Source organism: Patagioenas fasciata, chromosome 11, assembly GCF_037038585.1.
Source record: "Patagioenas fasciata isolate bPatFas1 chromosome 11, bPatFas1.hap1, whole genome shotgun sequence".
Lineage (NCBI taxonomy): Eukaryota > Metazoa > Chordata > Aves > Columbiformes > Columbidae > Patagioenas > Patagioenas fasciata.
The window spans coordinates 17,787,078-17,798,851 of NC_092530.1; the positions used below are offsets into that span (position 1 = coordinate 17,787,078).

At 44.2% G+C, this 11,774-nt stretch overlaps 1 protein-coding gene across 4 annotated transcripts in view; it reads left to right on the plus strand.

Annotated features, from left to right (window-relative positions):
- Positions 1-11,774, plus strand: part of PASD1 (PAS domain containing repressor 1) — a 54,175-nt gene that overhangs the window by 32,693 nt on the left and 9,708 nt on the right. For all 4 annotated transcript variants that reach the window (XM_065846539.2, XM_071813487.1, XM_071813486.1 and 1 more), the window contains 6 exons: positions 80-162; positions 4,375-4,481; positions 7,256-7,403; positions 9,460-9,541; positions 10,671-10,794; positions 11,561-11,670. In XM_065846539.2, coding sequence (XP_065702611.1) covers positions 80-162; positions 4,375-4,481; positions 7,256-7,403; positions 9,460-9,541; positions 10,671-10,794; positions 11,561-11,670 — 654 coding nt within the window. The remainder of the gene's footprint in view (positions 1-79; positions 163-4,374; positions 4,482-7,255; positions 7,404-9,459; positions 9,542-10,670; positions 10,795-11,560; positions 11,671-11,774) is intronic.

An 11,774-nucleotide genomic window follows, 5' to 3' on the forward strand; every position in this document is an offset into this window, starting at 1 on the left:
ATGGATCCTTAGTCTTGTTAGAGGGCTCCTTTTGGCATTTCATGGAATTAAATGTCTGAATGTGCCAACCGTTTTGCAGGAGCTCTGCAATGTTGAAGAGCCATGTGAAGAATTTACATCGAGGCATAGTTTGGAATGGAAGTTTTTATTCTTGGACCACAGGTAAGACATTTGGTTTTAGCCACTTAAGAATAAACAAAAAGTAGTTTAAAACCGGAAAACTTTGTATAGCTGTTGCCTGACAGACCGAGCAGAATAGCTCTAATTAAATGCAACTTATTAGGCATCCTTAAATGCTTTGCTCCCTTTCATATTTTAGGAAGGTAAGAAACCATATTAAATGGTGGGAAAATATCTAGAAAAATGTCTAACTTCACCAAGATATTAAGTCTTTAAAACTGAGCAGTGTGGGTCCTGTTCCTTGTATTGGTTTAGTTCCTCTGTTTTCCACCTGCAACTTTCAGGAAACCTTCTGAATCTTTTACAGTGTCAATAAACTTTTGATTGTCACCTTGAGAAATTGTGGAATTTACAGAAATAAAATAAAAGGCATGAGTTAGATGATTTAATTGTAGATTTAGTTTTGACAATGCATATGGTGGACTAGGGTTCAGCTTGGTGAATGAAACAGACTGGAACCATTTATTAAGCTGATTAATATAGGATTCATTTTCTTCAAAAGAAGCTGGAGGGTTTTGTTCACTCGCTTCTCTGTATTTGACATGTAAACATAAACGCATTGCAAAATCCTACCCTTTCCATTATCCCTCCCTTTGCAAGCTTTGTAAAGGTGCTAATTTCATTTCTAGAAATAGAAGACTAGTAAATAAGGCTGTAGGGAAAAAAATATTTGGGAGGAAAAAACCTAAATATCATCTGCACAGTTAGATTAAGAAAGAGAGAGAGCTACTATAAACAAATAATAACTTGCATTTATATGGTAAACAAGGTGTGTACCTAACGCATCAAAACTTGAAACATGGAGGAACTGACCCTGCGACAGCTCTGCGGTTAATGCTGTGTGGTTTGTGACAGTTGGCTTGTTACTCATGTTGTCAAGATCTTGCTGGAGTGACTTTAGCTAGCCTGTCCAGTAATGCACATTTCCAGAATCAGGCAATTAATGTTAAGATCTGTAAAAGAACCCTGAGCCCCCTGTTTCACTGTTTGATGAGATGAGCTGTTTTCCAAAGAGCTGTGCCCTAGTGTCCTGCTTTTGGCTAGGGTAGAGTTAATTTTCTTCTTAGTAGCCGGTATAGTGTCGTGTTTTGGATTTGGTATGAGAATAATGTTGATAATGCACTCATTTTTGGTTGTTGCCAAGTAACATTTAGACCAAGTCAAGGACTTTTCAGCAAGGAGGCTGGAGATGCACAAGAAGTTGGGAGGGGACACAGCAAGGACAGCTGACCCCAGCTGACCAAAGAGATATTCCACACCATATAATGTCATGCTCAGTGTATAAAGTAAGGAAAAGATAGCCAGGCAATTGCTGCTTGGGAGCTGACTGGGTATTGGTTTGCTGTGTGGTGAGCAGTTGCATTGTGCATTACGTGTTTTATATATTATTATTATTTTCCCTTTATGTCCTATTAAACTGCCTTTACCTTAGCCCACGAGGTTTACTTCTTTTTTTCTCCTCCCGATTCTCTCCCCTGTCTCAGCAGGGCGGGGGAGAGTGAGAGAACGGCCGTGTGTGCTGTTGAGCTGCCTGCCGGGTTAAACCACAACACCCAGCAGCTCCCGTGAATAAGGCGAGCAGGAGCTGCTTTGAAACCTATCAAAGAGTCTTTTGATGAGTCTGGGTTATGACTCAGAGAGGAATCTCTGTGCCGGCTGCTTGCAGCCACTCTGGTTCCACTGATATCTCCAGTGAGGAAACCATTGCTACAGAGAGTAAGTTAAGCTGATGCAGATGCTGAGGCAGAGTTTGTGACAGCCCCAGGTGTGAGCAGTGAGCCCAGACTGAAGAATGAATGGAGGATCATGTGGGTTGTCTCATTTAATCACCAGTTCAAACCTCTCTCCAGCACAGTCCGCAGGACCCTGTGAAATGGTGTTGGGTATTTTGCTATTTCTTGCTTATTTGTGTCAACTCACACCGCCTGACACTGAGGTGTGCCATCAGCAGGGGCAAAGGATACCCAGCATGAATTGAAATCAGGACCTTTGCTCTCATGACAACAACATAAATGGGAGTAAAGATAGATAATGCAGAAAGCACTCCACAGATCTGGATAAACACTAGAAAACCAGGAAAAATCTTTATTCTGGGTTTACATGAAAATAGGTGTAGAGGACGAAAATCTGTCAGCTTTGATAATGGTCTCTTTTCTCTTCTGCACTGTCATCCTCTCCTTTATTAAAGGGCTGCATTCAAAAGGTTCTCTGAAGGTCATGCATGACCATTTGCACAGTGAGTTGCAGGCCTCAAGGCTGGAACTTAAGCTAACAAGACACTTCTAAACTGTTCACAAACAAGGCAGCTCCTTGTCAAATGACAGATGAGGAGCATTTTGTGGTTGCTTTCTCATTTAAAGGATTCTGGCAAAAGTCTGGAAAGCATAATGCTTTCCTGATCAGCTTAAATGTTTATCTGATGTGCATCTGAAAGACTTTGTTGTCTTGAATATAAGCATGTCATTAAAGATAGGAGAGACACTGGCATGTTCTGCCAAAGAGACAGCAAGGAAGGACACTTTAATAAATACATGTATTATCAGCATTAACAGAAATCTGGGTCACATGAGGAAAAGGAACACAGTGCTCTGTGAAATGATATTTGAATAAATAAAGCTGTGTTGTGATGGAGACCACTGTGTTTCAAGAGATTTGCCATCAGAGAGTGTGGAGGACCAGCTCTTCCATCCAACGCCTTGTGCTGGGGCTTGGGAGCTCCTGCTGAGACCTCGATCCTCCTGGGGCTGCTGTTGATCGGATCCCTGGCTCTACTTCCCTTTTCCCCTCTTTCCAACTTGGTGCCAGACTACCCATAGCTGTGGGGAACAGAGAGCTTATAGACCTAGACCTGTCTGGGCTCTCTTTACTTGAATAATTTGTGCCTTCTATGCCTCTCAAGAGTACAAATGTGGAACTGGGTTGCTCAGCCAGGACAGGAGAACTTCCCACATTAATATCCAGAAAACTCAGGATCAATCCATCCAAACCCAAATGTACTTACACTTAAATCATTTTTTGCTCATATTCTTGGCCACTTTATGGCATTCAGCCTTCCTTAAGAGAGTCTCTTGACAAACCAAGAGAAAGGCAGCGGGAAAGACATGTTTGATAGGCAGTGACACCTTCAGACTGCCCTGGTTTTGAACTGTTAACCATTTCGCTTACACATCACCACCTTATTCCTGAGGAACAGGCAGAACTTGGCAGGTGAGCCTCATGCTGTCAGCACATCCAGCAGCCAAAACAAACAGATGAAACCAAATTAGCACAAATCCTGCCTCACCAAGGACATGTGATGATTGAATTGGTGCAAGCAGGAGTGTACTTGAGCACTAGGGGACAGAAGATGGCATGTGATCTAGGCAGTAGTAGCAAAAATAGTGGTTTTCTCCTCACATTTCAGTGTAGTTTCATAATCATAAGCTAGCAGGCTCTGGTGAAGGCAAGCTCAGTATTGCTAGGACACCTGCTTAAAAAAAAAATCTCATATTTTGCCTAGAAAATGGAAAATGTAGCATTGGCAGCAGAACAGTCAGGTAAGTCATTGCAATGTGCCCATCTAAATGTTTCCTCGATTCCTTATCTACCTGCCATTGAAATAACAGTCTTTAAAATCAGCCCCATGCCTATTCTTATCTTAACTACCAGCACAGACGCATTTTTCCAGGTGAAAATTTCCCGAATTTTTCCATAGGAACAACTACTTTTTCATTTGTCCAAGCTGGTCCTGACACATATTGCAGCTTCCCCACTTTTCCTTCTGCAGTTACTACCCAGATGACATTTACATTCAACCTACTAGATAATTTTACTCAAGCTCCAAGTTATTATGCACACGAACAGCCGTAGTGTTTCTCAAGCTGTGTGTCTCACAAGCGTGCTTAAAGAATTGAGTCACTTGTGTACGTACATGCCTTTCTCTACACCCACATAATGAATAGGCTATGAAACAGTAAACATACACCTTTTCATTTTCTTGATTTTTACCTCTCCCTCGCTGCCTCACTGGTGTTTTGTTTTTTGTTTTTCTGCTTGTATATGAAAATACATCATTGTGTATATGAAAACTCACTTCTGATTTCCCTGCCAAGTGAACACAGAAGATGGTTTTGGTTATTAGTGTCACAGCGTGTCTGCCAGGATGTCAAAGTGTCAGATTTTGTGCTCACTCCCTGCCCTTTGCTTCCCTTCCAGGGCTCCGCCTATTATAGGATATTTACCCTTTGAGGTCCTGGGAACGTCAGGGTATGATTACTATCACGCAGATGACCTGGAGCTTCTTGCTAGGTGCCATGAACACTGTAAGTTCCTCTCCCTCTGCAGCATGCCTGTCTTTGATCTTGTCACTCATGCAAAACCTTTTACTGTCGTCACAAAAGGCATCTTTGTCAGGAGCACAAGGGAATTCTCTTTTTCCCATGACAGGCTGTCATAGCTGACACTTACCTGGGAGGCTGAATCCTTGCAGAATTCACTCAGATCAGGAACTGTTTGTGCAGGTTTCCCAAACTGACAGATACCGTGTTTGAGCACAGGTTGTCTGAGGAGACTGAAATAAGATTAATAGATGGGAAGTCAGAACTTTACACCCTCTGCCCTCAGCTTGTTAGGGCAGCCCCAAACCCTGGTAGTTTTGTTGATTGTCACAGATCATGAATTCTTGCTGGTCCCCAGGGCTCTGGAGTCAGCCAGGAGGCTCAGCTCACCAAAATGCCTTCCAAAAGCAGCACTTGGATCACCTGCCTGTGCCGTTAGATGTTGTGAAGCTCACTGTTAGCAAAATGCTTATGGAGATTCAGACCCTTTTTTAAATACAAAAGTACTGAATATGGATTACCTGCGGGTGAAGGTGGCACATTTTTGGTCAGCCTGAAAGTAAAACAGAAAAGTCCAGTTTGGGCTGATGTGTGAACATCAGGGAATATCCACGAAGTTCATCTTCATGCAAGGTGGAATACTGTGACCTGCAAGAGCCCAGGAGGAGCCAGGCAAGAAGGAGTACTTAGCCCAAGCACTGCAGCAGTGCAGCCGGCTGCTGAAGCACCATGTCCTGCTGAAGGCTGGCGATGATCTGAGGAAGGGCAAAAGGTGGCAGCAGACATGGTCTGCTGGTAATCAGTATGCTTTTCCTACCAGATGAGCGTGTGAAATGCTTTATCCCTGAGACTGTATTTTTCCATTTTATTACATGGACTTTGGACTGAGATATTGAGCCAGAATTAGGTCTGTCCTCCAGCTGGTTTGCATTGCCAAGTACTCTGATGATAAGTAGCTACCCATTTTGTAAAATGCATCTAGGTAATCAGATATTTTGCCAATAAATATTATGTATAGGTTTCCTGTTGGACAAACTCTCTGTCTGTTTGCCTCTCTGCTCTGTCCATTTGTAAGGAAAGTGTTTTCTCAAAAGGAACACCCCAGAGAACAGAGAAAGTGGGATGCTGTAATTGCTCTGAGATGCAGAGCAGTGTGATGCAGGGACACCAAGAAGCTCCACAGCCCCCCAGCACAATGGAGCTGGATACACTGAAACAGCTTGACATACAAACATCTCTGACATACAAACCACCCCCATCTCTACCACTTACCCTCTGCCACCTACATTGATGGGATGCTCAAGGACCTAGTAGAGAATGGAGAAAATGGCTTCTTCACTGAATGTCAAGTTTCCCCACTCCACTTCTCTGCCAGTTTTTCTGTCAAGGCAAAACGCTGGTGCCAAACAGGCGGCAGGGACATGGGCTGCCTGGCTGAGCACACAAAGGAAGCTGTGAAAGGGGCTACACACAAGCCATGTCAAGTGTAGCAAGCATGTAGATGGGAATATTAAAGGAATATTTGAGTTTCTCTGGAATATAGTACTTTTTAGTGCTGATTGTTTAAAAGATGACTCAGAGAGAAGTGAGCTACTTAACCAGATGATGTCCTTTTGGTAATATGTGCATGCAGTTTGAGGGAAACGCTAACTATACTGAGAGTGGTGTCAGATCACTCAGCAGAGAATCTATTTAGTGATTTATGTCCTACATCTCTACTAACTGTGGATCTACTCATATATTAAGAGAGCATTTGCACAACACACTTGAAGGAAATGGTGCTTTAATCTTACTGTGCAGGTTGACAAAGGTGCTGCAAAAGTGACTTACAGAAGTTGCTTTAGGAAATCTCTGCCAACACTAGTAGCTGAGTGACCCCCAGCATGGCCTGTTAGTCAGAAGACCTTCGCTAAGTGCTTCTTCTAAAGCCCATCACTGTTAATGGGATCACTGAAGAAGTTAGTCCTGGTATTTAGCATACAGGTGTGCAGGAGAATAAAAATACTTGGGTTAGTGTGACTTGATAAGTTCCCATTCATCAGGTTGACCACTCTTGGCAGGCATCTTCCCTACCGTGAAATTGTATGGGTTTGCTTAGACCATGTGAATATTTTACTTTGCGTTAAGTACGGCTATTTTAAGCGAGCATGTTTCATTTTGTACTCCCAGCAGTCTGGGAACAATTAATGTAGTTATTTAATGTAGTTCCTCTCTTTATTTTCCAGTAACACCACTTGAAATTTTTCTGGACATACCCTGATAATATGTACCAGGTCTGTTGTATTTGGGTCATCTTTCAAAAGAAAACTCTCAGTTAAACTGCTAAAACTCCACTATGTTATTGTTTTGTGCCATTAGGATCCTGACTTCAAGTCCCCGATCTTTGAAATTTGTTTTCATGTACCTGTGAAAGGCCAATACTTTTTTTAGTTAATATTATTTATGCTTATTTCAGAGGAGCCCACAAATAAAAATACAGCTAGTTATGTAGTTATGCAAATTATTAGTTATGCCAATTATTAGTTATAAGAACAATCTCAAAATAGCAAAGTGCAGTCTTGAAAATCTGTGGCAGAAAAGAACCCAAATAAGAGCTCAGCGCATGGTTGTGTATCATCTGTCATGTTTATAAAGCCACGAGACCCATTTTAGTGCAGTAGCAGACTGCAAGGAGGGCATGGGGCTGAGTGTTTTTTCTGATTGCCTTTGTACCGTGAAATTTCTGTTTGCTCTAAATTGCTTTCTTGTTGGTTTGACAGTGATGCAGTTTGGAAAAGGAAAGTCCTGTTACTATCGGTTCCTGACCAAAGGCCAGCAGTGGATATGGCTGCAGACACACTACTACATCACCTACCACCAGTGGAATTCCAAACCCGAGTTCATCGTTTGCACGCACCTGGTAGTTAGGTAGGAGCAAGCACCAAGCACTTCACAATGTGTGTCCTATGTGCTCATCCATTATTTTTTCTAGTCCTGTGTTGTGTTAGCCAAATATTTGCTGTGCGTATTGACAAGCTAAGATTGTATGTAATTGTATAACGCTATTATGACAGGGAGCATAGGGAAAAGCATAATGTATTTTCATTACTCTCTTCTTTTTTTTTTTTTTTTGGCAACCAAGCCAAAATCCTGGAAGCCACCATTGGCCGAGTCTATCAGTGTGTTACATTCCCCTTTTATTCCTAGCCATGCCATGGCCCTAGGAAGAATTAAAGCTATTAGGAATCAGATGGATTTACGGGTGTGAATGGGATCATACATTTCCTACAAAACCTTTTGATCAGAGCTTTAAATATTTATGACCTGCAGTTCCCCGCTGTCCTGCTGGCCCTGTTCCTCAGCTCAAATTCAGCCCAGGATCCCCACCTAGTGGGAAGCTGCTTGTGCTCCGTGCAAACCCGAGCTGGAAGGCAGCGTGGCTGGGATGCTCTGTGATCCACACCTCTGGGGGGAATCTGCTGATTACCACTGTCACCTCAAAACAGACTGTGTTAAGACTGAAAATGTATTTACCAAAGGACTTGAAAAATAGGGACATTCTGGTTTGCTCTGTTAACTCAAGTAAATGTATTGCTCCCTGCATCTTTCTTTACTGTCAGGAAGCAATTAGTGAATTTTTTTTCTGGTCCTCTGTTTTTTTCTTGTCAAACATCTGGAAGAACAAACACCAGTAAACTGGGATGTTCTGAGACACAGACTGAAAACACCCTACACCACAAAACAGGTGTAAGTGATTAGAGCTGTGAGTGCTGATACACAGTACATGTCAAGTGTTATTATAAGCAAATGTTAGACAGAGGGATTGTTTCTGAGTTGTGTTGCTTCTGCTGTCCTTCAGGGAGCTCGGCTTCACTTTAAGCTCTGAATTTATTGTACATGAACTTCTTTGCTCTTTCTGCTTCCAGAGCTTCTGAAACCTAGTGATATAGTCCTAAATAGATTTTGAAATCCAATTCTGTCTCATGTTGTTAAGGTTTAGAATATGTTATTGAAACACACAAGTTAGAATGCGATTTCAGGAAAATTCATTGTCTACAATGATATAAGTGAGTTCAGTTTGGCAACTTCTTTTGCCTCCCACAAAGCTTATTACTCATTAATATTTCAGCACCCTAAATTCTGGCATCTTTTAGTGCCCACGTCTTTAAAACATCCTCTCCAATTTATCCCAATGGTGAATCATGTGGCATTGCTTCCTGTAAATATTTTATTATTTTAAGAGAAAAAATAGTAAGGAAAGCAAATATACACTTTTAGACCCACGTTCCCGGGGATTCCTGCACCTCGCATTGCAGCTGCTCAGCCATCAGAGCTTCCACCAGCGTGAGGGTGTTAATGCTGCTGTGGCAGCTGCACGGCACCGTGTGCACCCTCAGAGAGACCTGACCTGCTTCTTGCCAAGGCGCTGCCTTCGCTCTCACTCTGCTACCATACCACATGCAAAAAATTGATTCTTGACCATCAGCAGGTTAGAAAATGAATGTTCATTTGCTGTGGCATTTTACATGCACAGAAGGTGTAGGATCATTTTTCTGCCTGATTATGGAAAGTAGGAATCTCCTTTATTAGCAAAATTGTACTGAGGGCAAAGACACCCATTTTGTCTCCAGTAGCCAAGTGCGCTTTGCTTTTAAATTAGTTTTGCTTGAAGGCATTCAGAGCCAAAATTTTCAAAGGAGTGTCTACATTTGTGCTTGAAATGATTAGTGCAATTAATCATGTAGCTTCTGCAGTCCTGGGTGCAGTGGGACTGGGACACTGCCCTGTTGTGTCTAATCTGTGGATATTCAGTTATTTGTGTATTTCAAGGCTGGATGATTACGTTCCTCGAAGCAACTTTGATGTGAGAGTGTGTGTGCTGTGCAAAACTTACTACTCAACATGAAAACTCCATAGTGATGTGTAACTATGCAGTAAACAACATCCAGGCTGAAAAACTGGATTTTATTTTTTTTCTTTTTAGTTATGCAGAAGTTCGAGCTGAAAGAAGGCGAGATCTTGGCCTTGAAGAGTCATCGATTGAACTGGCATCCTCTTCTCTAAAGGTACCGTGGCCCTTCACAGTTGAATGAGTAGGTGTTTAAACCAAACTGAGTAATCGCTTACCAGTCTTAGGAAAATATCTGTTTTGTCTTCTCCTTCACTCTCCTCTCCTTCCAAGCCTTCAGTTGGGTTGTGACTCAGGCAGGCCCTGAGAAGTCTTCCACTGCGTGGCTCTAAACTGCCCATCTCAGTTCAGGCATATAACTGCAAATTCAGCAGTTGCGTTGCTGCTGTTCTGCTCTTTGTTATCTTTCTGAGACTGTTACTCAAACAACAGGTTAAAACATCTCAGCTCAGAACCACAATAATTAGAGCTGGAGCCAAGATTGCTGAACCTGTCACCATTAGTAAAGCGCAGGGCTGTACCACGTGGTACCTGTTTTTTTAATGCCAGCTCATTACTGATGCTCAGATGAAGATTGGAAGTGAAAACATTCTAGATTTTCAGCTCTGTTTTCACTATTGGGCAGGATCGCATCAAGTGTAGGATTGTGACAAGAGCAATAATTTCCATGGCTTGAATCAGTCTGGCATCCCAACGTACTTGCCCAATCAACAAGGTCATTTCTTCCTCTCAGTAGTTTACAAATAAGACCGGTAATCAAAGTAATTTCAAGAGGATTGTTATCATTCCATTAGCCGCATTGTTCTTCAGACATTATCTTATAGAAGTGTTTATGGGATGTGTAGGGGAAGCTATCTCAGAGACATATTGTGCTTGAGCGAGGACCGTCTTGCAACCAGCTGCTTCTCTGTCACCACAGCACACTTGTATGTCTTCTTGCCCTTTCCACATGATAGCTATTTTTCTGCAGACCTTAAGCTGCATCTGTTGATGTAAGGCAGTTGGAGGAGAGCCAGAGCAATCACTCCCATTACTTGATCTTCTGGAGGGGAGTGTGAAGCTGGGGAGCACCCTAGGAGGCACAGGGAGGGTGGTGGCACAGCCATCATAGTCACCCGTGTCCTACAGGTGAAACACTCTCCTACTACCCAACAGTTATGGGCTGCTTACCATAAACCGTCTGCCACGTGGCATCTTTGCAGACAAGCCGTCAGGGAGATGAAGGTCCCCTCCAGCACTGTCCTCTCCTGCTGACAGTCCCGATGCTTGTGCTTCCCTCCCTGCAGAGCCACAGCAGCTACCTGGACGTGGGGCAGTGCGGCAGCAGCCAGGACGCCAGCCGGGAGGGACTGTCGCTGTCATCCCACAGCTCCCGGCACTCCTCGCACACCGCCCTCTCCGACTCTGCGTGTAGGTGCCAGCATGGCCAGGGGAGCCTGGCACGGGAGCGAGGAGTGGGCTGGAGGGCACAGCTGCCTCCAAAATACTGGGGTTTGGCTGGGAGTGACTGAGTCAGGGTGGGAGGGGGGTGCTCAGCACCAGGACTGATGTACTGTACCGTAACAAGTTGTGGTGCGGCAGCAGAGCTGTAGCCTTGTGCCGCCTCCTCCCTCTTAGCTCACGGCCAAGGTAAGAGCAGCTTTCCCATGTTTAAGGGTTGTGGTTGTTTGTTGTGGCTCAGGGGACAGGAGGTGACTTACTGAGCTGCAGCAATTTGGTTGAGTCCCAAACCTAACTGACGAAACTTTTGTAGTGTGGTCCCTCATGATGATAAACCCCTGCTGAAGGAGTGCAGAAGGCTGCCTGCCTTGCTGGCAAGCTTCATCCCAGCTCCCAGGAATGTCACCCCCACCCTGGGGTCAGCAGCGAGGTGACCACAGTGCCCGTGCAAGGTCCTGGGTAGGAGCCAACTCAGGGGGCTTTTCTTGAAACATGTGCTAGGGAGAAAGTGGGAAAGCTTGTCTGGAGACACCCATGGAGGAACAGCTGAACCGGGGCATTAGCATCAGAAAGGAACCCTGCGAGGCAAGGGAAGAGCCAGCGGGACCACAGAGTGTTAGTCTGGGCACCTGGTTTGGCAGCATTAGGGTCGCTGCTCATCTGCATACATGGAGTTCAGGCTTAGTCATGGGACCAAGGCACGGGTCTGTATCACAGCAAACTGTCTCTTTTCCAGCCACATCGTCCATGCGACACACGGACGCCAGCACTCCCACACGGCCGTCAGTGCCGGGGGGACAGGCGGAGAAGGCAGCCCTGCGGCTGGCATCGGCTGCAAGTGCCCAGGTCAGTGGTCCTGGCAAGCAAAAGCCTTTCAGATGCTATAAAGAAACAAGCTGGATCTCCCTCCTCCGAGTGTGCTGGGGATGGGACTTCCCACGGCTGTGGGG